The following is a 23,960-nucleotide window of genomic DNA, read 5'->3' on the forward strand; positions in this document are numbered from 1 at the left end:
GGAAAGTATAGCTGGCCTGTTTGGTTGGGGAGCACTGCAGAGTACCTTTGCCTTGGGAGGCTCAGTGAAGGGAGAAGTCCTTCAGTGCCCTACTTTCCGAGGTTTGGGATTTTGCCTGCCCTAAAGATGGAAAGTAGAAGGACAGAGGTACTAAGAGAATTTGGTCCTTTGAGAAGTTGGCGCACCACGATTTTAGCACGACCTTGGTAAACCTCGTCCCGTAGACTAGCTGGGTAGTCTGGGCGACCCCGGGGCAGTTCTGGAGGCAAATGAATTGTCCCACCCCACCCCCTGTCTCTCTCTGTCTCTCTGTCTCTGTCTCTCTGTCTCTGTCTCTCTCACCCCCCACCCCCGAGGGAAGGCTATTGCCCAGCCACAGAGGCTGGCAGCCCTAGTTACCTTAAAAGGTGCCCGGGTCAGTGCGTCAGTAGCACGGTCTAGAAAAGGTGGGGAACTGTATAGAGTGCAGAGGGAGCCCCTAAGCCACTCTCCAAGGCTAGGTTTTTCCTGCTTACTAACCAGGCTTCCTCAGCACTCTGGGCGCTTCTCTGCCCTAGGCGTTCCAGGGCCCAGCCCCTCCCCGGCTGCTCCCAGGCTCGGGTGACTTGACACTACCCTTTCTGCTCCTGCTCCTTTACCTCCCAAAGCGCCCTTCCCCCGCCTGAATTGGGAATGAGGCTTTGTTCAGGGGTGGACTCGGTATTTCTCAAGAACCTACTGTGTGCACATTACGGCTCCTTGAAGTGAAGTCCTGGGCTGGCTCTGGCGCTACAAGGTGTCCAGGACACAGCCCCTTCCCGCACCTCCCAGGGACTTCCCACCCCTTCGTATGACCTCAGCCTGCTGTGCCCACCCACCCAGCTGACCCCGAGAGCGTGCTCAGGCTTGGAAAAGCACGTCTGTGGGTGTGAGAGACAGAGCCACAGCATAAGGTGACTATGGGGAAGCTAGGTAAGTGTCTGCACTGGTTCTACCCTGGCTTGGGGACGCGAAGGAGTGTGTCCAGCTGCGCCTGTTGGGCTGCCCGCCCCTTTCCCTCTCCCCCGGAGAGCTCTGATGTTCCCCGCGGTGGTGGAAGAGGGTGTGTGGGTGTCAAGGACTCACAGACCAGGCTCTGCTGTCAGCTAGAAATGGATGAGGGTTCCACACTTGGTTTCTGAAAGAGGGCGAATTGGGATCTGGGGTGGGGGGCGGTAGGTGACGGGCAAAAAGAGGAAAAAGAGATGCGGGTGAGGGGTTACCGAGTCAGGACCGACCTTGTTAGGAAGGAAAGGAGACGTGGCAAGCAGGGAAGTCGGAAAGATGAGGCAAGGGCGGGAGGGGCTTCTCAGCAGTCGTGGCCCTTTCGCGCGAGTCTGGGGCCCTTTCAGGAGGAAAGGGGGTGTTGTTCTTGCTTGAATTTTTCGGTTGGTCTTCCCGAAGCTTTGCCATGGGGGCAGCAGCCTGAGGAGGGTGGGGTGTCCCCTCGGCCCTCAGTTTACTGTAGCGGGTGCTGGAGCGGTTACGAGGGAAGAGGGATGTAGAAGGGTGATGGTCAGGGCGGGGGCGCGCTAAGATTTTTCAGGGTGGGGGTCTGCAATGAGGTGCTGGGGCTTCAGGGTCAGGTCACCATGGGATACTGGCTCAGGCTCCAAAGACCAGGAGAAAATACAAGAAGCCGGCAAAGAGATTCATCCCCCGCCACCACCCTTGGCACCGTACCCCTCCCCCCAGGCCCCACCACTCCCCGCACCGCCTCCCCCGGCCGCCTCGTGCTGCCCCCTGCGTCGGGACGACCGACCCACGATTCTGATTGGTTGGAGACCGGGAGGGGGAGCCGAGGGCCGGATTGGCTGGCGGGGCCAGCGCAGGGCGGGGCGGCTGATTGGCGGAGCTTGCCGAGGGGCGCGCCGCTGATTGGCTGGGGACGAGGAAGCAGGAAGGAGGGCGGCGGAGGCTCCGCTCTCGGGGAGTTTGTGGGGGAACCGCGAGCGGCGTAGCGGATCCCGGAGCCCGGCCCCCGCTGCTCGCCCGTCCGGCCGCCTGCCCCGCCCGTCCGGCCCTAGCCGTCCGCCCGCCCCGGCCAGGCGCGCCCGCCCCCCCGACGGCCCCGCCCGACCGCGGCCCCCGCTCCGCCCGCCCGGCCCCGGCCCCCAGGAGGAGGCGCTGACGCAGCAGCGTGGAGCCCGGGAATTGAGCGCCCCCGGGGGGTTCCAGCCGCCGGATTCCAGCCCGGCCAGGGCCTGCGGGCGCCCAAAGCCGCGCCGTCCGCGCCGCTCGTCCCGGTGAGCTAGGAGCTGGGATCCAGGAGGGGGAAGGGGAGGGCGAACGAGCAAGAGCGAGCGAGCGAGCGAGCTAGGTAGGCGGACTAGCAAAAGGGAGAGGACCGGCCGCCCGTCAGCGCGCCCCGCCGAGCGCGCCGCGCCGCCGCCCCCGCCAGCCCCGGGAAGGGACGGACGGACGACAAGAAGCAGGTGCGGCTGCTTGCCCGCCCGCGCGCGCCTCCTCCCTCCCCCGGGTCCGGCGCTGCGGTCCCGCCATCGGGGAGCACTGCGCGCCTCGAGGTGACAGCCCCCGGGGGGCGCCCGCCTCGCAGGCCGGGGGCGGGGTGGGTGACGGCCGCAGGGTGGCAGCTTGGCCGGGCGGCGGCGGTGCGGGCGTCCCGGGCTACGGAGGGCGGGAGGACGCGGGGTGCTTCCTCGCCGCGGCGGAGCCGGCTCGCCTCCGAGTGCGCGGGCGGCAAGGCCCCCGCCAAGCCCCCTCCCCCATCGTGGTCCCCGAGGCTAGGGGCCGCGGCTGGGGGCGTCGCCGCGGGAGCGCCCTCTCGGGGTGGGGGGCGCCCTCCGGGGTTGGGAGCTGACCGACAATTGCCGGAGGGGGGGTGGGGATGGGGGCCGCGTCAAGGCAAGGGGTAGTGTGGACCCGATCCGGTCGGGCTGAAGGAAGGGAGGCGCCGAAGACGGAAGGGGACCGGTTCGAACAGCGAGTGTGGGCCGCGGGAGGCCCTATGGGGACCGTGCGGGGCGGCGGCCGAGTCCGAGGTGGGGCGGGGGGAATCGAAGTTGTCAGACCGCCTCCAAGTGACAGCAGGACCCGGTGCTCCAGGCCTGGCCTGGTTGTGTCCTGCCAGTCCCGCCGCCTCTCCTCTGGGGCTGGGGGCCGGGTCAGGTCGGGCCCAAGGGGCCCGCTCCGCGATGAAGAACCGGACAAAGGCGGCGCCCGAGCGGGCGCAGGTAGTGGTATCGGGGAGGGGAGCGAGTCCGGGGCACCCACCCCAAGGGGCGGGCACGGGGCCGGACTCTGCCCTGGGGACTGCGGGGGCCGGGGCGTCCACCGGGAGGAGCTGCGGCACTGGCTCTGGGCTGTAGCCGCAGATATCCTCGCGGCTCCGGGAAGAGTGGGGTCGACTTAGCCAAGGCGGAGGGGCAGGGTTGGGGGTGTGCGCACCGAGTGCCCTGGCCGGTGGCGAATGGGCTGGTGGACTCAGAGGCGAGCAGAGCCTGCTAGCAGTGAGAGGCTTTCAGCAAGTCTGCCTATCGGTAGAGGTTTAACTCCACCTGGGATGTCTCCTAGTGGCCCATTGTCGGCAGTCTTAAGAGCACAGACGGCTACTTGGATTGGGACTAAGGGACCCCACCCCCCAACACATACACACCCACTGTGCTTGGCGCTGCCTTCACTATTGCTGTAGCAGTTTTCCGTGGGCAAGAAGGTACCCCACATGATGAGCTGAGTCCATAAATCGAGGCAGATAATTTGATGATGACATAAACTAAGGTTTCCAGCTTTCTTTTGTACCACCTGACACGTTTCTCCCCATCTTCTACACCTCCATAATCTTCTACCAAAAAGGAAAGAGCGTCAGAGGGACCATATTTCTAGGGAACACCACTGTCCTAGGACACTTTGGAATCTCTGGCTTAAGCTCTGAGAGTACTGCTAACCCCAGGGGTGAGCAGCTCTGTGCTGTATGCTGTTTACCCGTTTGAGAAAATTCACTCAGCTCCCGTGCCCCTCCTCATGTGATTAGGTTGGGAACAGGAAGAGAGGAGACTCAGGCTGATAACAGCTGAGAACATGGCCTTTGCTGAGAAAAATCTGGGTTGGAGTGGCACACCAGTGGGACTGGTCAAGAGCAGCACTCGGCTGGGTTTGGCTCTAAGCCCACCTTGAGAAAGCTGCTGTCTGCCAAAGGAGCAGGAGCAGCAGGCTGTGGACTTCAATCCTAGCACCCATCTCTCTCCCCAGAAGAGTCTGGACCCCAGCTTGGGTGGAGTTGAGGCTTGTAGGGAAAGGGGGGTATTACTTCACACAAGAGACTGAAGTTTGTTTCAGAGAGTTTAATTGTATGTCTAAAATCCAGAGAAGGCTGGAGAATCTTTTCTTTTGCTGGGATTGCACTGTATGTGATTTCTTTTGGTGGCAGTCATAAGGGTGACCTGGTTTGGCTGCCAGAGGGTGGGAATTGCCAAAATAACATTTCCCTCTGTGGCAGGGGTTTAACCTGGCAGGAGATGCTTGTCTGTCAGATCAGTGTTGGGACGGCTGACTCTGGGGAGTTGAGCCATTAATGAGATATGTTTTCGCTTTCCATTTCTTTCTGTCCCTGTTCTCCCGTGTTTCTCTCCTGTATCTCTCACCACTCTAGAACAGAGGCTAGCCTGGGACTTGCAAACCAGTCTCCTCTCTCTGCCTCCTGGTGTGCACTGCCATTGCTTGTGTTGGTTTGTTCTTTTTGGTGTCTCCCTCCTCCCTCCCTTTCTGTTGCCATGTTCCCGTGTCATTTTCCTCCTGCTTCCTCTGGCTCTTCTGATCCAGTCTGTAGGCAGCTACCAGATCTTTCTCCCAAAGCACCCCTTCCACAAGTCAGTTTCTTACTCACTACATTGTGCTGGCTTCTTTTTCCTGCAGTCTGACCCTAGACAGTGTCCCTAAGGCTATTCGCTCCTGCCGAGCACTTTTGTGTCTCCCTGCCCTTTGCTCCCAGCTCCTGCCCTTCCTGCTCTCCCACTCGTCCATTGTCTTGACATTGCTCTGGCCAGTGAGCTTGTGAAAATGGATTGTCTAACATGGTATCTTCTCAAATGTAGATTGGTAGGTTCTTATGAATTGGAGTTAAGAGTTAAACGTGTGTGTCCGTGTGCAGTCTAATCTTCCTCTGAGTGTTGTGTGATGTGGAATTCAATGGGAATGGAGGGGAACCTTTGGCTCTTCTAGAAAGCTCAGTATGGATTCAGTCCTTGGAGGTCTGACCTTTTCTGTGAAAGGTGTACAGTTAGGGCATGTTTGTGAGGCTCTGGCCATGGCCATGTTAACTGCTGTTCCTGAGCTGCTGCTGGGGAGTTGGCCCTGTAGATGGTTCACATGACACCACCCAGACATGAGTTGGAAAGGGGCTGTGATCCTGTTCTCCTCCTGTCCCCACTGGACCATTCTTTCTGTACCCAGCTTTGCTGTGTGTTTGCAATTTACTTGTTCATACTTCGTGAATCCATATGCTTTACCTCTTCTCATCTGGGTGTCAGTGAGAGAGAAGACACGATTTAGCGAACAGAGAAGAAAAGTAAACCGGGGTCAGTCATGTGGATGAGATTTGTAGGGTTCCTTTTATAATAAGTGTTTTTACTGACTTTAGGGGCTATGCCTGTCCCAAGGTGAAGCTTTGGGGAAGAAATGCTATTATTCCAACTGTCTTAGAAGTTGGTATATTGCCGATCAAACCCAGACCATGGGGGACATGGGAGAAGACTGATGACTGGTTTGGTGCTAGGTGGTGAAGAGACACACCTCCTGCACCCATCCTCTCTCCCCCAAACCTTTCAATTGTGCCCCAGTTTGATGATTAATGAACCAGCATTTACCTTCCAATCAGGAAGGCCACCCCTCACAGTTGCCATGGCAATGCAGACCTCTCCCCTGTCAATTAAGAAAAAAATCCTACTTCTCTCTTACTGTAACAGAAAAACCACCTCAGAAAGCCTCTCCTGAGCGCTCTCATCTGCCTGCCCGGTCGGTAGCATGCATCCTGAAACACAGTCCTTTCCCTCTTCAGGGACATTGTCTGAGTTTCTTCACCTTGAGCAAATTTTGCTCCTGTTTGAGCCAGCAGCTCTAGAACCATCAGAAGAGAAAACAACCTTTTAATTTATTCATCCATGATGCAAATTACAATCCAGAAAGAGCCCTTCTCTCTTGTGTAGAGATAGAGGAAGTGCCTCCTTACACTTCAGTGTTTAGAGGCATGAATTGGGTAGCAGTCAAGAAGGAAATTTCAGTAGACCTGAAAGAAATTCAACCTAGCATATCTACTTGAAATTGCAGTTCAGTGAAAACTGGCTGCTTATTCTCATTTCTCCTTGCCTCTCCGTCATAGCATCTAAGAGGACTTATAGTGATTTCATTTTATCTGCTTTTGTTCCTCTTGGCCTTGCTCAGGCCACATCTGGCCTCAGTGCCCTGTCGCAAGGTGGGTGAGTCATTAAGGAGGAGAAAAAACCAAGGGGGGAAATGTCCCCAGAGCTGAAAAGTAGCCTGTGTTGAACTAAGGCTGCCAGCCAAAGCTGCTGAGTTTATGGAGCATTATATGAACAGTCCCGACATTAAAGGGCCTCCTTTTTATGAATGGGTTGTGAAGAATGTAAATAAAGCAGCATCTCTCAATGGGGAAGCAGTTCACATAAGCAGCACTACCCCAGCCCAAGTATTTATGGGAGTTTGCTAACACGGTCTGGCAAGGCTTGTTTCCTTTGTGCCTTTGTGACTTTGGAGGGACTTTGGTTCTGATGCAGCCTCTGTGTTCTCTAGCTTTGTGGGCTTGTTAGCCTTGTCTTGATGAGCCAACATCAAAAGATGGGAAATACCATGTGCGGTCCAGAGCTTATGAAAATTATAGCAAAGGCTCCTTCCTGACACCTAGTGATCTGAGATTCTGCAGCTCCTGACCCCTCGGGCTGCTTAAATCTTCCATGTTAGGCCTGGGAGGTCTTCGATGATGAGAGCCTGCCTAGCTCGTATGGGAGGCATGTAGCTAGACTAAAATGGACTGGTTGAATGTCGACTCCTCTGTTTCTCCAGCCCATCTCCTGGTTTTTTCTGCTAATGAGGTATAAGATGGCTAAAAGAGGTAGAAGAAGCAACGGGCTTCAAACATCCTGCTCAGGGCTGCCAAGTCCTGGGGTCCCTGTACCGGTATGGGTATCTATCCCAGGCATCTAGGTGAGAAAGCTGGGGGTGAGAGGCCACTAGGTTTGGAGAACAGGACTCAGAGTGTAGTCACTGTCCTGGGGTAGTGTTACTACATTTCTCTTCGCACAGTGGGCAGTATCAGCAAGGATGGTTATTTATGTGACTCACTGTGGAGGGTCCTCTTCAGGCTTGATCTGCCAGGGAGGACTGAGAGTTTGTCTCTAAGTCTGGCTTTATGAGTTGGTAACTTCCAGAGTACCATAACTAAGTTACTTGAATGAAAAGATAGGTGTCTTTCAATAGTTAATGATATCGGTACTAGCTAAGGACTTACGTGGCTCTAATTATTTTCTCTTGCCTTTGTTCCTTCTCTGTGAGATTTGGGAAGGACAGATATGTTGATTCCCTAGCCTGGAGAAAAGGAACATACCTAGTTCCTGCCTCTACCAATACAACTTTTACCATTTCGTGCTGCAGGAGAGAGGAATGGCCCTTCAAATGTAGTCACTTGTTCAGAATGTTTGGGAATACACAATTTGTTTATCAGCTTTTTGTGTGGCCAGGTGGTTTAGAAATGTGTTCTTAGGATAGTTATTATCTGGTTGCCTGCTACTTGATGCCCTGAGATCCTGAAAATTTTGCAAGAAGCACAGAAGCAAAGTACCGTTATCATCAGGGTCAGTTGGGGGCTTCCCAGACCTGGGTTGGTGTCCCTTATTTTGCACTTACAGGTACTCATACAGTTTCCACTGAATGTAGGCAAAAGAATCATATGGAGAGGAAATGATCTTTAGAGAAAATTGAAAGTACTAGAGATTGTCTGCTCTGAAGAAAGGAAGCCAGGAGCACTTACTCTGTCTCCATAAGTTAAGGTGGGTGTCTACACCACCATAGGCCACCCTCAGTCTCCACTGCAATCTAAGCCAGGGGAAAAGGATTTCCTTCAGGCCTATAGACTGGCGTCAGTGCTGGGAAAAGCTCTTTTTCTGGATTTACTGTAAAATTCGATCTCTCTGGAACACTCACCACTTTCTAGGTAATAAAATGGGTTTGTTTCGAAAATGCTTATAAGGGTTTCTTTGGAACTTTGAGCCAACTGACCCTCCTGCTTCCACCTCCAGAGCTGGGATACAGCTATGCATCATCCTGCCTGCTTTTATACAGTGCTGGTGATCAAACCCATTACTGCCAGCATTGGGCAAGCTTTATCCCCAGACTATCTTGGGCATTCTTTGTCATAAATGTGTGTACATTTAATCATTAATGGTTGATGATTGGTGGGAGGTAAGAAGTAGAATCTTTTCCTTGAGGTAGCTAGGGCAAATTAGGAGAGGAAAAAAAAAAGGAATGGTTGTGAAAGAGTTGAGTAAATACAAATTCATTTATGAATGTGAATTTGGATAGGCTCAGCGGACTCTCTGGGAATGAGGGGGAAAGTTGAAGGCCAGAGGAATCCCTATCTAGGCATGTGAAGTCCTGGATTGCTTCAAAAGCTGTGTGTTTGGGAACATATTCTTTTTTTTTTTTTTTTTTTCTTTTTTTTTTTTTTTTTGGATTTCAGATGTGTACCTGGTAAAGTATGTGTATGTGTGTTTTCCAAGATGGACTGAGAAAAAAATACCCAGAAATCTAAAATACTTAACCCAGCCAAGCCTTTTGAATAAGGGGTTTTTAACCTCTGTGAGTCAAGCCAGTGAGCTAGCAGCCAGGTAAGCTTTGTGGCTGGAATTTAGTAGTGGGGAAGTCAGATCCTACCTAACCCTCCCCCAGGCTTGCAACCTGTTGAGGTAGCATTGCAGCCTGCCTTGTGACTCCCTCCCTTGGTGGAATGTTTGGAAGGCTTGGTCTTTGGGACTTGTTTTGTGGCGCCCTTGTTCAGGAGGTTCTTTGTTGGGAAGGTCTGGACGGACCTCTTCTCCTGACTTGATGGGTCACTTCTGTTCAGAACCTGGAGGTAGCCACCCACCCCCCTTTTTTCTTTTTACTGATGCTGGAGATTTGCAAATGTTAGGCAAGGAGGTGCTTTCTCTCTGAGGTCCATCCAGAGCATTGTCCTGGTGACTGAATCAGTATACATTCTTTGCCACTCCTGAACAAGCTCGAAGAACAGGTTGGTAAGCTGTGGACTCTTACTAAGGAATGCTTTATCAGTATTACAAAGTTTTCTCCTTAGTTGCTAAAAGTCCATTAATTGAGATACGGGAAGCGCTGACCTATTCCTGTCTCCAGACAGCTGCTCAGAGCAAGGGGTTGTGCCCCCAAGCATGAGTGTGCTTCTGTGAACCCAGCCTGGGCAGTGTAGCATACAGTAGTGGGGTTTGAGGGAGCCTGGTCTGGAGATCCTGCACCCCCATGTTGGAATCCTTGTGGAACCCACCCGGCAGAATCTAGGGAAAGTTTATTCTGCCTGTTGTCTTCTTGCATCCTGGTACTTGGGGATGGCTAGCACTGCCTTCCCTGCTGGGCTTTTGTTCTCACAACACACCTGGTGTGGCTTAGGTCCTCGGTTGAAGTGCCCTCTGCAAACCTCTCAGCCAGCTCGGGTGCTCCTCATCACAGCCTTCTGCTGGCCCTCCCTTCCCCCAGCTCCCCCTGCATTCCACTAGCCCACACTCCAGTTTCTGTCTCTCGTACTTTTATTTTCATCCCTTAGCCTGGTACTTATTGGGGGGGGGGGGGTGGTGTAGATGGCCTAGGGCTGGAGAAGTGGCTCAGACCTAGGTTTGATTCCCAGCACCCACATGGTGACTCACAGTTGTTTGTAACTCAGGGTGTCTCAGAGGATCTGACACCCTGTTCTGACTTTGGTGGGTACCAGACACACAGATGGTACACATATGCAGTCAAAACACTCAGTACACAAAAGGTAATTTTTAAAAAAGAGAATGGGCTTGTATTAAGTGCCTGGTGTATACTCAGCACTCGATACATGTTCTTACTCCTAAAAACAAAGTCTTGCTTTGAAAAGTAAACCGAGCAAGGCTTTTTTCCAGTCTTGGTCAGGTCTCAGCTCTGCTGTGTGGGGCGGACAGCAAGGGTGAAGGTCGTAAGAGGTGCCTGGGTACGAGCCGTAGGTGCTCTGAGTGCTCACAGGAGCACCAGGAAGAGCTAGGGAAGGGTAAATTGGCTAAGGTAGAGGCTTGGACCTTTAAACAAATCCCCTAGAGCCAACAGTGTGGCTCAGTGGGTGAAGGCATTTGTTGCCAAGCTTGATAGTCTTGAGTTCAGTGTTCAGAACCCTCATAGCAAAAGTAGAGAGCTAACTCTCCCACAAGATGTCCTCTGGCCACATGTTCTATTGGCGTATGCACTCATACACATCTGTACATACCAAAAAAAATGTTTAAAGAAAGCCCCTAAAGACTAGTTGGTATTACATACGGTTACCTTCTAGTTTGTCAGTTTCGTGGAGCAGGACACAGACATTATCAAAGCACAATGCTCTCTGCCCACTCTCCTTGTTTAGGGATCCATAGATAGGAAAGGTGCTTGCTGTCTTTTCTCCCTTCTTCAACCCCTCCCTGCCTGTTGGGGCTTTGCCTCAGTACTGAAGTGTTGGCAGTTTCTGGCCATCAAGAGCTTACCGTCTCTGTTGTTCCTGCCCTAAACTTTGATCTCTAACAGACATGGGAGTCTAGTGCCCCTCACCTCCCCACCCCACAGTAGATCTGTGTGCCTTTACAGTTACTGAAGGGGAGCTGGCCGGCTTTGGCCTATGGGTTCTCATGCTGGAGTCATCAGAATTGATAAAGTCAGACCTGGCTTTGAGGTTGAGCTGAGCTGCCATAACCAGATCCTGCCTACAGGGAGTGGGCATGAACCTTTGCTGTGCAGTATTCACTCTGTGTCTCTGGGAGTCTCAAAGATCACACTGTGATCTGTGAGGAGCAGGTGTGGTCTTATAGGACCTGGACAGTATTCGTGCCTCTGGATGGCAGGTGTGACTCCTCAGATGGATGCCAGACCTAAGAACATTCAAAAGCATGCCAGTGCCCAGATGGGTGGAACCCGTTCCCTTTGGTTGTTCACTGTGCTGTCCTTTCTGCCTATGTGTTTCTGTAGTTAAGCAATGTGACTTGAGTACCTGTAGCAAGTGAGGCCAGATTGGCAGGGCTGGCAGCCAGAGCCACTGCTCTCTTAGCAGGTGGTGCAGTGCTTAGTAGGGTTTTAGGGGTACCTTCAGTGGATCCTCAGTCAGATACTGTGTGTAGGCAGAACACCTGCCACTCTGACCTCATCTTGTGCTTGCCCCATCTTTCCTCGGGGTGGACATTTGAGTGTCCTTAACAGAATAGTAGCAGAGCAGAGTGAAAGTGCAGGCTGGATGCTTGGATGCTCAATCCAGGCTGCTCTTGGCTCCTGCTATAGAGAACTAATAATTGGTGCCTCTTCTCCTATGGCTGGGAAAGAGAGAAAAACTTCAGTTCTCCACAATGTCTTGCCATTCTTGTCAGTTCTGGGAAGTAAGGTTTAATTTGGTATGTCCATTTCAGACAAGGACACTCTTCCAGTTCAGACACAGGTGAGGTATGCATTTGGGACAGAAGCAGCTTTTTTTGTTGTTGTTGTTGTTGTTGTTGTTTTTCCAAAAGTTGAAAATAGAACCCAGGACCTTATACATGGTTAGACAAGCCTTCTACCATGAAGCTGCATCCCAGTCTGAGAGTCAGGTCTACCTCAGGTCTGTCTGTTTTTCACCAAGAGATTCGAGCAATATAGTACCTTTGCCTGGCTTTACCATAGTAGTCCAGCAGAGCGGTGTCTGTTTTCCCTGGTGCCATCACACGTGTGCATGGAAGGGAGACTTAGTTATTACTCTTTTTTTTTCCAGTAAGAAGATTCAAGAAAGCCAGTGTTTCTTTTTAGGGGTAGAGCATCTCCAGCCCTAAGACTGAGACCTGGGGCACTGTAGTAAGAGAACCCGGAGTCAGTTCTAAGGATCTCTTCCTAACCAGGGGCAGATTTAGTTTATGGGAGTAATTCATATTATGACCTCAGTCCAGGCCCCTGACCTTTCTTGCTGGAGCCTTCAGCTGGACACGAAGCACTCTGCATGTGCACTCCCTCTATTCTCTGTTCCTAGGGGGATGGCTTCTGCTAGCCCCCCGCCCCCCCACCCTGGGGCAGATCTGAGTCACACTGAAGCCTAGTTCCACTCGCTCACCTTTACACTTCAGACCCCCCTGTGTGGAGCCTTTGATGTACCTAGAGTGGACATCTCTGGCCTGCCAGCTTTGCTGTATGCTCATGGGTATTCTGGATTCAACTTGTGGGGTCTTTGACCTAGAAGCCCTCTGGCCAGCCACTGTCCTTCAGGGCAGCTGTTCAGAGCTGATGACAGTCAGACTGGTTTTCCCCAGTGGAAGCTTGCTTGATACCAGCTCAGTAAAAGGTAATTGCCCTGGGGCTTCCTTCCCAGGCCCATCTCTCAAGGGGCCAGCATGGATATGCAGGGGTAGGCTGTTCCAGAGAGCAGAACAATGCCAAAATACCCCAGCCTCACCACTTATAAGCAATAGAAAGTTCCTGGTTGAATTAGTGTAAATAAGAGGGCCTCCAGGACATCTGTTCTCCTGGAATGGGGGCCAGGCCTACTGTATGCCTGGGATTTCCTTCCCTCAGGTTGGAGCCTTCTCTCCTCCCTCCTCCCTCCTCCCCCCACCCCCAAGCTGCAAGCCCCTCCACCCAGCCCCACCCCAGGGAAAAGCTGCTGCTGAGGTTCTCACAGGTGCTTCAGAGCATGAGTCACAGGCTCTCCAATATCTAGTTGCAGCAGAAGCTGGCTGCAGAGACCCCAAACTTCCTCAAGACAGCCACTGAGGCACCACATGAAAGCTGGAGGTTATTGCACAATGTGCTTTGATGGCCCTGGCAGTCTTTAGCCAGTGACAGGAGGTTTGGCAGATGCAGAGGAGGCTAGCAAGAGGCTCCTGCGCTTGGCTTAGAAATAGGACTTGCTCCCTGATGTCCAGCCCTGGGGGGGGAAGGGGGGAAGCAGAGGTTCCCTGAATACTCAGTGGGAAGTTAAAAATGAAGCCATCTCTACAGGGAACACACAGTCTAAGGAAATCTCCTGAAAGTGGCCACTGCCTTTTCTTCCCACCACTCTGCTTGAAACCTTTAAGGTCCTAAGAGGGAAAGACATCCAAGGACAGTCAGCACACCCATGTAACCAGCAGGCAGCCAGTCTCCTCCCCACCCACAGCCCTTCACTAGCCATGCTACTCAGTCTTGTATCCTTTCCCACCCCCCTTCACCCTGTGCTTCGGATCCATGTGTTCAAAGGCCACAGGACCAGGTGACCTCACCCTTGGCTCCCAGCCATTCCCAGGCCCAGCTGCTCTGGCAACTTGGGGCCTGTTGAGGGGCTTCAGCCCATGTTTGGCTGTATTGTCAGATCTCTCACTCATCCTTCATCTCTAAGCTCCTCGGGGATGGGGAAGCAGGACCTGGCTTTGGCTGGAAATACAGATATGGCTGGGGTGTGGTGGTGTTTGCTCTTGGCTGATCCACCTCCGGCACGGGGCACCCTGGTTGGAGAAAAGGGTCTGTGGGTTGTCTGCTCTTGGGTGCTTTTGAAAGTGAAAGGGGCATGCTGGTGAGTATGCTGAGTTACAGTGGTCACTGATTCAAAGCAGAAAAGAGAACTTCACAGAGCCCTGCCATATAGGAATGGATGGATTTGCTTCCTGTAGACTCCAATGTGCCTGGGACCTGGGTTTGGACAGTGGCAGGTCCCCACAAATGGCCATTGTGTCTTCCCTTTCGCAGGTATCCCAGTCCTTTCTCCTTGAGGGTTGTCTACACTGCCCTGTCAGCTGAGTTTTCTCAGCATCCTTGTTATGCTAGTGCAGTGTGTCTATACAGAGAAGGCACCCAGTGAGCCCCATCACTAACCTAAGACCACAGAACTAACTGGGGAAACTTGGCAAAGCCTGGAAGCCTGGAAGTCCTCACGCTTGGGTTTTCAGGGCTAAGTCTCAGCCCATCAAGGACTTCTCCCAGAATGAATAACAACAGTGGGGAAACTTAAGCTGAAAAGCTTGGCCTGCCTGCCCGGTGATGGGGAAGGCTCCTGAGGTGCCTGAGGAGGAGCCTGCACTGTCTGGCACCTCTAGTGTCAGCCGTTGTGCTTTGGATACTGGATTGGAAGTGACCGGCTCTGGAGTCTGGCCACCCTCCCTCACCCTTCAGTTGTGCATTGCCTTCACTATAAGAGTGCAGTGCATGGCTCAGACAGCTCTGTCTGGCCTTTGTCACTTAGAACTTAGGATCAGGCTGCCCCACATGTGTACAAAGCTGAAGTTAGGGATCATGCCTGGTCACGGGTATCCTTGGGCTTCCTGAGGCAGTCTCCCTTACTCTTTGTGCCTACTACCTAACACCTTGCCTATCAAGGGAAACTGAGGAAAGGGCAGAACTTAGAAGGACCACTGCTTCGTCTCCTTACTGGCTCTGATCAGAGCCTAGTATCCTTTATTGATAGTGGTTCTCTGAGCTGCCTTTTTCTAAAATCTGAACCAAGTTTTTGGGGCCTGCTTCCTAGGGCACACTCAGGCCTCATGTTTCTTAGGGCTTTTCTGGAAAGATTCAGTTATGGTCCTCTTGCTTTATGTGTCATGGTATGTATCATGATAGAATGAATTTGCCCTTCCCCTGCCCAGCAGGCAGGCTCTCCCACTCAACACCTCTGCCCATCTCTTTTTCCTCCTGTGGCCAGTCTCAGAAGGCCAGGTTTGAGGGAGGAGTTGGTAGTGCTTTGGTCATGTTTCTGAAATGCTCCTACCACCTAGCCCTGTTCTGGCTGTGTTCTCAGAGCCCCTCTTTTCAAAGTGAGGAGAAAAGAAGAGGTCTGGTTGTCGCTTTCGCTCCTCCTGTGCCTTGGTGCTGTTATCTGCGGCACTCCCCAGGCTTGCCAGACTTAATTCATGGCGACTCCATGCTAGAAGGAGAGAAGGGGAGCAAGTCCTTGGACAGCTACTGAGAGTCTGACTGTGTGCATCTGGAAGGCTGGTCCTAGGAAATTATGAGCTGGAGGACAAGAGCAGGAGTGAGCCACAGTCGATTCAGGTGAGGGTGGATAGGCCGCAGTGGAGGAAGAGGGGGCAGTGACCAGGTCTTCTCATTGCCTGCCTTCTGTCCTGCAGCTTGGAGGGATTCCATGACACACACTCGGAGGAAGTCCCTTCCTATGCTAAGTTCCGGCCCCACTGGCCGAGGGGAGCCCCTGCAGATGGAAGACAGCAATATGGAGCAGGGGGCTGAAGACGTGGAGCCAGGCATGCCTGCGAGCCCTGGGCACCTTACAGGACGACGTAAGAACTACCCATTGCGCAAACGTTCACTAGTCCCAGAGAAGCCCAAAGCCTGCAAAGTGCTGCTGACTCGCCTGGAGAATGTGGCTGGTCCACGCAGTGCAGACGAGGCGGATGAGCTGCCCCCGGACCTGCCCAAGGCCCCTAGTCCAACCCCGTCCAGTGAGGATGCTGGTCTTGTCCAGCCCCGCAAGCGGCGCCTCGCCTCCCTGAATGCAGAGGCCCTGAATAATCTGCTGCTGGAGAGGGAGGACTCCAGTAGCCTGGCAGGTGCCCGCCGAAGCAGAGGTGGGGACCCTCACCGTAGCCGGGACCGGGCCACAGGGTCCTGGTCTTTCTCTAAGAAGCGACCTCGGCTGGGAGATCTTGGAGAAGGAAGTAGGGACCTGTCCCCAGAGCTAGCCCCAGATGAAGGTACCCGTCGAGATGGAGACCCAGCTCCCAAGAGACTGGCTAGCCTAAATGCTGCTGCCTTCTTAAAACTCAGCCAGGAGCGGGAGCTACCTCTTCGATCTTCTCGTGCCCAAGCAGAAGCAGATGGACGCTCCACTGAGCCCCTGGCACCCAAGACCCTGCGGCCAAAGGTCAATGGCAAGAACTGTCCCAAGGCTCGGCAAGGGACTGGCTCTGGGGAGGCTACAGGGCCCCCCAACTGGCAAGAGCAGCCTGATGAGCGTTGGCCATCTGCTCCTCCTCGTGGGCCACCCATCCAGCCATCTCACCAGGCCCCAGGCAAGGCTCTGGAGAACCCCTTGCGCCCCAACCTGCCTCTGCTGATGGGTGGGCAGGCAGCCCTGAAGCCAGAGCCTGGGCGTCCAGGCGAGGAGTCACCTGCCCCCAAGCAGGAACTACATCAGCCCTCCTTCCCTGCACCTCAGCTGTCTCCGCTGCCGTTGCCGGGCAACCCAGCCGACTATAGTGGTCCATGTGGAGGGCCTGAGCTCACTGCACTGGGCAGCTTCTACCTGTACTGTGGCCAAGATGGGCTGCAGTGTGGAGGTTACTCTCCTTGCCCCATGCTTCCAGAAGGCAAGCTATCTCCGGTGGCAGGCCCCAATGAGGGGCTGCTCATGGCCCCAAGTTCAGTGCCCTCCAGCGTCCCTTTCCAGCACCCTCCTTGGAGTGCATCTCGCTACTGCTCCGGTGAGGACACTGGAACGAATGGCTACAGCATCTGTGGAGTGCTGCCTCTGTCTCTCACACACATTGGCACTACCTGTGGTGGCTGCCCCTACAAAATGCCTTTTACCGCAGGTAAGCCTTGTGGGGACACGTGACTAGGTGGGGTTTAAGACATGGCGTCCCAGGAGGCTGCTGGACAAGGGCTCTGTTGGGATTATGTACTACCTGGGAGGCTGGGAACTTTGAGAAGGGAGGTTTCTACTCATTTAGGCAATGTTGTCAGCCTAGGAACAGTCCCAGGAAAGTGCCCCATGTTTAGCTCTTAGGGCCTGCTTTGCCTAGACTGTCAGTGAGATTTTTCAGCTTGGAAGTAATTGACATTGCCATGGAATGGGACAAAAAGGTCTTTCCTCCCACATTGGGATTCCCCTTAGACGCCTAGGTACAGGAGTTAGGGCCTTCTGTAAGCCCTGAGGTACAGGTCTATAAGCTCAGCTCCACTGAAGGCTGAATCATGCTTTAAGGCCAGCTAGGGTTACAGAAAGAGACCCTGTCTCTAACAAAAATAGAAAAAGGCCTGGGCTTAGCCATGATAGGAATGTTGACTTAATATATATGCATGGGATTTATTCCCCAATCCTGGGGGAGGAAGAATCAAACTAGGATCTTACCAAGCCATTCTCATGTGCCTTCTTCTGTCCTGGACTCCCTCTTCCCTTGGAGAGCTGCCATTCTTCATGTTCCAGGAGTCCAGACTGTCTACATAGGAAGGTTATGGACTCAGGAAGTTATACCAGGGGTAGTGGGAGTTTTGCTGTAGTGTATGGCTTTGAAAAAGACAAGGTGCACAAGCATGGCATGTGTGAATAATTGTGTGTAGACAGGGTATGTGGGCATACCAGCGGTGTTCTCCACTGTTGTCACAGTGGGCTCAGACACCAGAATGGCTCGTGCCCAGCACAAATAGCACTGGACTGAAAAGGCTGTCCCCGGCTTCTGGGTAGAAATGAGGTGACTAAAGCCATCCTGACCAGCAGGTCTACCCTGTGTGAATGGTGAGGGCTGGGCCTTCTCTACTCTCTTCTTTCCTCTCCCCACACCCCTTCATGTAGGGGTCTATAAAACAGCTTTATAGCCCACTTGGCTCTTGCCAGACTGGTTATGTCAGGTTCTAGCATGAATTGGAGTCCTAAGAAACAAGAGCAGGCTGGTTCTTGGCTTTTCCTCTTAGACCCTCACCCTGATAAGTAAGACTACCAATAAGCACTGTGTTCCAAGAACCATTCTCAGTGCTTGACACACAGGTTGCAAATTGTGTAATTAGGCAGACTAGCCAAACTACCTGGATTGAAATGCCCCCCAACCCCTGTGACCATTGGATGAGCCAGTGACTGCTCTGTTTCCTTCATTGTAAAGTGGTAGTGATAGTACCTAACCTCAGGGGTGTCATAAGGTGAAATGAGTTAATATGTAAATAAGGAAAACAGTCAGGAAATTCTGCGTCATACTTGAAAGCACTACTTAACATTTCTCAGAGGGGCCAGAGTGACTTGCCTGAGGTCACATGGCTGGTAAGTGGTAGGTGTGGGACTCATATTCTAGTCTGTCTGACTCCAGAACCCCCTGCTTCTCAGTCCTGTGAAAACCCTAGAGAAGCTTAAGTCAGAGCTAACGAAGATGTTTTTGCCGTCACTCCGTCCAGTTAGAAGGGAACACATAAATGTCTGCAGCCCAGTTTCTAAGGTGAAGAAAGGGCCCTGTCCCATCTGCCACCTCTCTGGCCATTGAATTGTGCCTTAGAACTAAGTGAGTCTTGAGACCTGAAAGCAGATCCTCGAGGGGTCACCATTGATCCTACCTGCCTTGACTCACTCTCCTTTTTCTAGAAGGCTGCAGGTCGCTCGGCCAATTGGAATTTCCTCTCCCAGAAGCTGGCCACCCAGCCTCACCTGCTCACCCCCTCTTGGGATGCCCTGTACCCAGTGTGCCACCTGCAGCAGAGCCTATCCCCCATCTTCAGACGCCCATCTCGGAGCCCCAGACAGTAGCCCGGGCGTGCCCTCAGAGCGCCAAGCCTCCGAGCGGCTCCAAGTCAGGTCTGCGCACAGGCTCCAGCTGCCGGCACACTGTGAGAAGCAAGGCTGCCCGCAGGCCCAGCCACCCCAAGCAGCCACGTGCCCAGCGCCCACGTCCTCGCCGCCGCCGGCGCCGCCGCACTAATGGCTGGGTGCCTGTAGGTGCTGCCTGTGAGAAGGCAGTGTATGTCCTGGTGAGTGTTAGCTCTTAGCTGATGGGAACAGGTGGGGTCCATAGGGCACAGGACACATAATAAGATTGGGTCTGGCTACTCTGTTCACTTCAGGAACCAATCATGTTGCTCTCAGCACCCCCCTCTGCCCCTTCCCTGAGTCCTGGATCACATGCCCTGGTGGTTTCTGTTTGTCACTTATTCTCAGTGCCCTAAGTCTTTGGCTTCTTATCCCCATCCAGTCCACCTTCCACCCTACTCAAAAATGGGGTCTTTGGAGAGAATGTGTAGGAAGAGTTTGGGTGGACACAGAAAGTTAAGTGATAGAACACTGGGCGGTGGAAGCAGTATCAACCCAAATGGATTGAGTACTTCTGAAATCAACAGTAGAACTAAGCCGAGCGCTCTGCATGCTGCAGGCTCTGTGACCCTCACCACCACCATATGTAGTAGGCTCCTCCACGGTCTCTGCATAGAGAAGGAAACAGGCTTAGATAACTTGACCAAGGCTTTGCCACTTAAAATGATTATTTAAGGGTTCAGATTCAGACTGCGCCAGTAGTGCAGATGCTTAGAGAGCCAGCCACATCCCCACCAGAGTCTTTTTTCCAAGCATAGGAGTTTCCCACCCTCAATCCTCTCCCCAAAAGCCAGGCTTGGAGAGGAGGACCCAGCCAGCTGCTATGCTTAGTTTGTTGACTGCCTTGATGAAGGAGAATGGCTATTATTTCCTGCTTCCCTCCATTCTCACTCTGAGTGTGGCACTGAAAACTTATTTGTGTCATTGGTTTGTTGCCCAGGATGAGCCGGAACCTGCCATCCGGAAGAGTTACCAGGCAGTCGAGCGGCGTGGAGAGACAATCCGAGTCCGAGACACTGTCCTCCTCAAGTCAGGCCCAAGAAAGACCTCTACACCTTATGTGGCCAAGATCTCTGCCCTCTGGGAGAACCCTGAGTCAGGTACATGTTCCTCAGACTGGGAACCAAAGGGACAGCTGCCCTCAGTTGGCCCCTGCCTAGAGTTTGGCCTGGCACAAGACCATCGTTCTTGGCAGAGTCTGCCTACCCCTCATCTGGGGTCTGTCTCCTGCGGAGACTGTGGCGACTTGAGTTGACTCTGTGCTCTCACTCTGTTAGCCACCAGAGCCTGAGCACTTGCCCCATACCTCACCGTCAGAGCCTTCCTCCCATCTCTCCATGTCTAACAGCATTCCAGGCTGCTGAATGCTTGGCCTTGCTCAGAGGACACAGGTGGCCAGAGCCTGTAGGATTGGGCCAGTAGCTGGGGTTGGACAAACCTCTAGGGCAGGTGGCCAGCAGGGTTGCCAGCTCCAGCCATGACCTCTTCTGTTGTCCCCTAGGAGAACTGATGATGAGCCTCCTGTGGTATTACAGGCCTGAGCACTTACAGGGAGGCCGCAGCCCCAGCATGCATGAGGTGAGCTGCCTGGCATGGGAGGGGCCAGAACAAGAGGTTGTGGCATTAAAACACAGCATAGAGAGGGGCCAGCTAGGAGGCAGCCAAGTCCCCTGGGGTTCAGCCTTTCCCAAACTCTGTCCCAACTTATGTTCCAAATGGGAATTATGACCGTTGAGGGTCAAGAGCTTTGAAAATGAGAATGAGCGGTTCAATTCTAACTACAGGATGGTGAGGTGACACTGCTCACTAAGCCCCTTTAGTGCCTGCAGCACACAGAACCTCCGGGCTGAGGCCTATAGGCCAAGGGCGGGCCGAGCACACATTTTATTGCAAGGACTTTTTTCTTTCTTTCTTTCTTTTTTTTTTTTGTTTGTTTGTTTTTTGTTTGTTTGTTTGTTTTTTGTTTTGCTTTTTGTTTTTGAGACAGGGTCTCACCATATAACTCTGGCTAGTCTGAAAATTGATATGTATGGGTAGACCAAGTTGGCCTTGAACTCACAGAGATACAACTGCCAGGATTAAAGGCATACTCTAACACACTGTCCCATCGGTGGAACCTTTCATTTCATGGAGGAGATAGGGACCGATCTCCTTTCCTCTTAGGGACAGAGTAGGCAGTCAGGTCAAGAGTTAGACTACACTGACTCCCTCATTTGCGGAAGGTGGCTAAGGCCGGCACATTCCTAGAGTTAGGTGCTTCTTTCTAGCTCCCATAACCAACTAAGCTGCTCCTGTCTCTCCTTGAGCCTTTGCAGAATGAAGTTTTTGCATCAAGACATCAGGACCAGAACAGTGTGGCCTGCATTGAAGAGAAGTGCTATGTGCTGACCTTTGCTGAGTACTGCAGGTAGGTAGTACCCTGCACCAGTATCTGGCCTGTTCCCTCAGACTCAGCTAGGGTGATCTGGGGGGAACTGCATGGAGTTTCAAGGAAATAACTATGCTCCAGGCCCAGAGTCTTATGGACTCAGGTATTCTTCTCTAAAACCTTCCTCTAACACCTTTTTTATTGTGGTTTGGTTTGGTTTGGTTTGGTTTGGTTTGGTTTGGTTTGGTTTGGTTTGGTTTGGTTTGGTTTGGTTTGCTTGAGACAGATAGTGGCTGTCATGGAACTTACTCTGTAGATCAGGTTGGCCTCGAACTCAGAGATATCCTTCTACCTCTACCTTCGGAGTGATAGGATAAAAGGCATGTGTCACCACACCTGGCTAGAATTTTTTTTTTTTTTTAATTGGCAAAACTATCCCCTATTGAGGTAATTAACACAATTTAACCCAGCCTTCATGATCATGTTGTGGCCCACTACTGTTCTGAGAGAAGTCTAGGAAAATGGGAAGTGTTTAAGAGAGAAAGCCCTGGGAGGTGTATGTGTCCCAGGGGCTGAAGTCAACTGGAAGTTGGCAGAGTGTACATAGCCTTGGGAGTGAGAGTAGAAGCATGTCACCTCTCAGTTCCTGCCCAGGGTTTGGGTGGGGAAGGAATTGGTTTTTCTGACAAAGAGACTATGCTAAAGGCTGGTATGATGTGTCACTGCAGATTCTGTGCCATGGCCAAGCGCCGGGGCGAGGGCCTTCCCAGCCGGAAGACAGCACTGGTGCCCCCATCTGCAGACTACTCCACCCCACCACACCGCACAGTGCCGGAGGACACGGACCCTGAGCTGGTGTTCCTTTGCCGCCATGTCTATGACTTCCGCCATGGCCGCATCCTCAAGAACCCCCAGTAGCCTCTTCATGCTCACAGTGGGGCTGCCTTTGGGAGAATGGGGCCTGGGGCAGGGGGCACTGCTTGAAGCACAGCACTTGGTTAAGGGATCATGGGTTGCTGGCCTGTGGTTCTCTTTGGGGGGAGGGAGGGCAGGGGCCCTATGGATTCTGGGCCCCTTGGGAGAAAGGGAGGCCAGGATATGAGAAAGGTATCTAAACCCTCAACTTGGCCTGAGGTGCCCATCTGGGCACCCCAGGGTGGAGACTCCCGAAGATTCGGTCTTCCCTGAGGTTGGGCCAAGCCTGAGGGACATGGCCAAGGAAGGGCAGGGACAAGAAGGGGTAAGGTCCTTCCAGAACCAGGCCTACCAGGCCCTTTTCTAGCTTCCCCAGGCCTTCCAAGGGGAGCAGGAACCAGCTTTACCTCACCCACTGTGACCCGCCGCTCCCCTGTCAGCCTGGGACCAGGCTCTGCAGATTCTAGCACAGCTCTGGCTTGTTCCAGTGAGTCAAGAGAGCCGAGCTTTGACTTCCTCTTCCTGGACTCGAGGCTTTTCCCTGGCTTGCTTTCTTTACCACTGCAGTAGCCACTGGTGCTGGCACAAGTTGACCCTGCCGACCCATGGGTGTCAGCCTCATGTCAGCTTGCCATTAAGGGTCACCCAGCAGGTCTGGCTTCCCAGAATACTGGTCAACATGGAGTTTATCATGTCTGGAAGAGCAGATGAGTGCTGGGAGAGAGGGTGGGGGCAGGGGACAAGGAAAATTGCTACCTGATTTGCTGAAGATTTTTCCTCTTGCCTTATTCTTGGAGGTTCTGGGAAACCTCTTGCAGAACTTCATACTACTCTTCAAGCCACACCCACCTGAAATCAAACCAAAGGAGTGTTGTGGCTCCTCTTGCCCTGCCACCCCCTACCCTAGTCTTTTGTAGATTGCACTAATTTACATCCCAGTGAGAATCAACACTGTTATCAGTCCACAGACCTGAGCTGCAGCCACTTCCTCTAGGAGCTAGGCCCTGCGTTTTCAGTTCATTCCTGTTGCCCAGAGATTGTTCTAGCCTCATGCTCCCCACCAGTGATTGATCAGAATGCTCAGTCCCCTGTTGGCCTGGTCTGAGGGGCTGAAGCCCGGTTATTTGTACCTTGTTTGTACCAAAGAGGAGCATGGGATTGGGGAGGGTACAGTGCAGGGAAGTGTGGTGTGGTTTGGGCCCAGTGCTTGCCACCTGCCACCCTGGCACTTCTACAAGGGTGTATTACAGGGGCATCCGCTGTGGAAGATGGCACTGGGTCCTCCCTAGAGAAGGGAGACACGGGTCCAGCAGTCTGGGGTGAGGATAGTCTGACACAGGCTGCATTGGGAGGTGGAAGTGAACCGTGAAGGCAAAGACCTGGCAACCCCAGGTTCAGGCCCTGATCCTTAGAAGATAAACTGCTCCTGTTGGGTAATTGGGCTGGGTGAGGCCTGAAGGCTTCACAGGTTAATTTTTGTTGTTGTTTTGGAAGCCCTGTCTCAAACCCAAAGGGAAGACTTCTCATTAAATAAGCTCTTTGGAGGAAGGCGTAAGTAAGAGGTTGTCAAGAGTGGAGATGGAGCCCTTTGGAGCCTGCTTGTTCTAGGGTGCTGCCGAGGAGCCCAGCCTCACCCACAGGAGAGGAGATAAGACCCTCCTAGGAGGCAAGGGGCTGCTGCCCAGATGTTAAATGCTTTTGGAATCTCTTTAGATGTGGAAATATTTTTTCGAACATGAAAATGCAGCTGGTAGAATTTCAATGGAAGTATAATCCATGTAAAATATATTTTAGTTGATATTTTGTAAAATGCACTTTTTGTGTGTGTCGATCCTGGTTTCCCAGATCTGTATTTCAGTGTTTACAAGGGAGGGGGTACCTTTCCTAACCTCCCTTTTGACAGAGATTAGAAGTACTTCTTTAAGAAAAATAAATAAATTTGAGAAATTGTATTGATTTAGAAAAGAA

General features: G+C 52.9%; 1 protein-coding gene across 5 annotated transcripts; it reads left to right on the top strand.

The window, feature by feature from the left end:
• The first annotated feature begins 693 nt into the window (after nucleotides 1-693).
• On the top strand, nucleotides 694-23,960 carry Bahd1 (bromo adjacent homology domain containing 1). Of its 5 annotated transcripts, none has more exons than XM_076929492.1 (7): nucleotides 694-951; nucleotides 15,312-16,733; nucleotides 18,491-18,870; nucleotides 19,650-19,809; nucleotides 20,211-20,287; nucleotides 21,016-21,116; nucleotides 21,806-23,960. In XM_076929492.1, the coding sequence occupies exons 1-7, from the start codon at nucleotides 939-941 to the stop codon at nucleotides 21,993-21,995; spliced, it is 2,343 nt and encodes a 780-aa protein (XP_076785607.1). In that variant the 5' UTR covers nucleotides 694-938; the 3' UTR covers nucleotides 21,996-23,960. The 5 variants fall into 5 exon arrangements, with proteins under 5 accessions (XP_076785607.1, XP_076785608.1, XP_076785606.1 ...); XM_076929493.1 differs by having other exon boundaries at nucleotides 698-951; nucleotides 18,488-18,870; nucleotides 21,025-21,116; XM_076929491.1 differs by having other exon boundaries at nucleotides 700-951; nucleotides 18,488-18,870.

The sequence above is a fragment of the Arvicanthis niloticus genome, chromosome 2, assembly GCF_011762505.2.
Source record: "Arvicanthis niloticus isolate mArvNil1 chromosome 2, mArvNil1.pat.X, whole genome shotgun sequence".
In the NCBI taxonomy this organism is placed as follows: Eukaryota; Metazoa; Chordata; class Mammalia; order Rodentia; family Muridae; genus Arvicanthis; species Arvicanthis niloticus.

What these genes read in the sequence shown, in the direction of transcription:
- Bahd1 (XM_076929491.1), top strand. An exon ending in CTGGGAGAACCCTGAGTCAG is followed by an intron (nt 19,810 to 20,210) that starts GTACATGTTCCT and finishes GTTGTCCCCTAG; the next exon opens with GAGAACTGATGATGAGCCTC. An exon ending in GCAGCCCCAGCATGCATGAG is followed by an intron (nt 20,288 to 21,015) that starts GTGAGCTGCCTG and finishes TCTCTCCTTGAG; the next exon opens with CCTTTGCAGAATGAAGTTTT.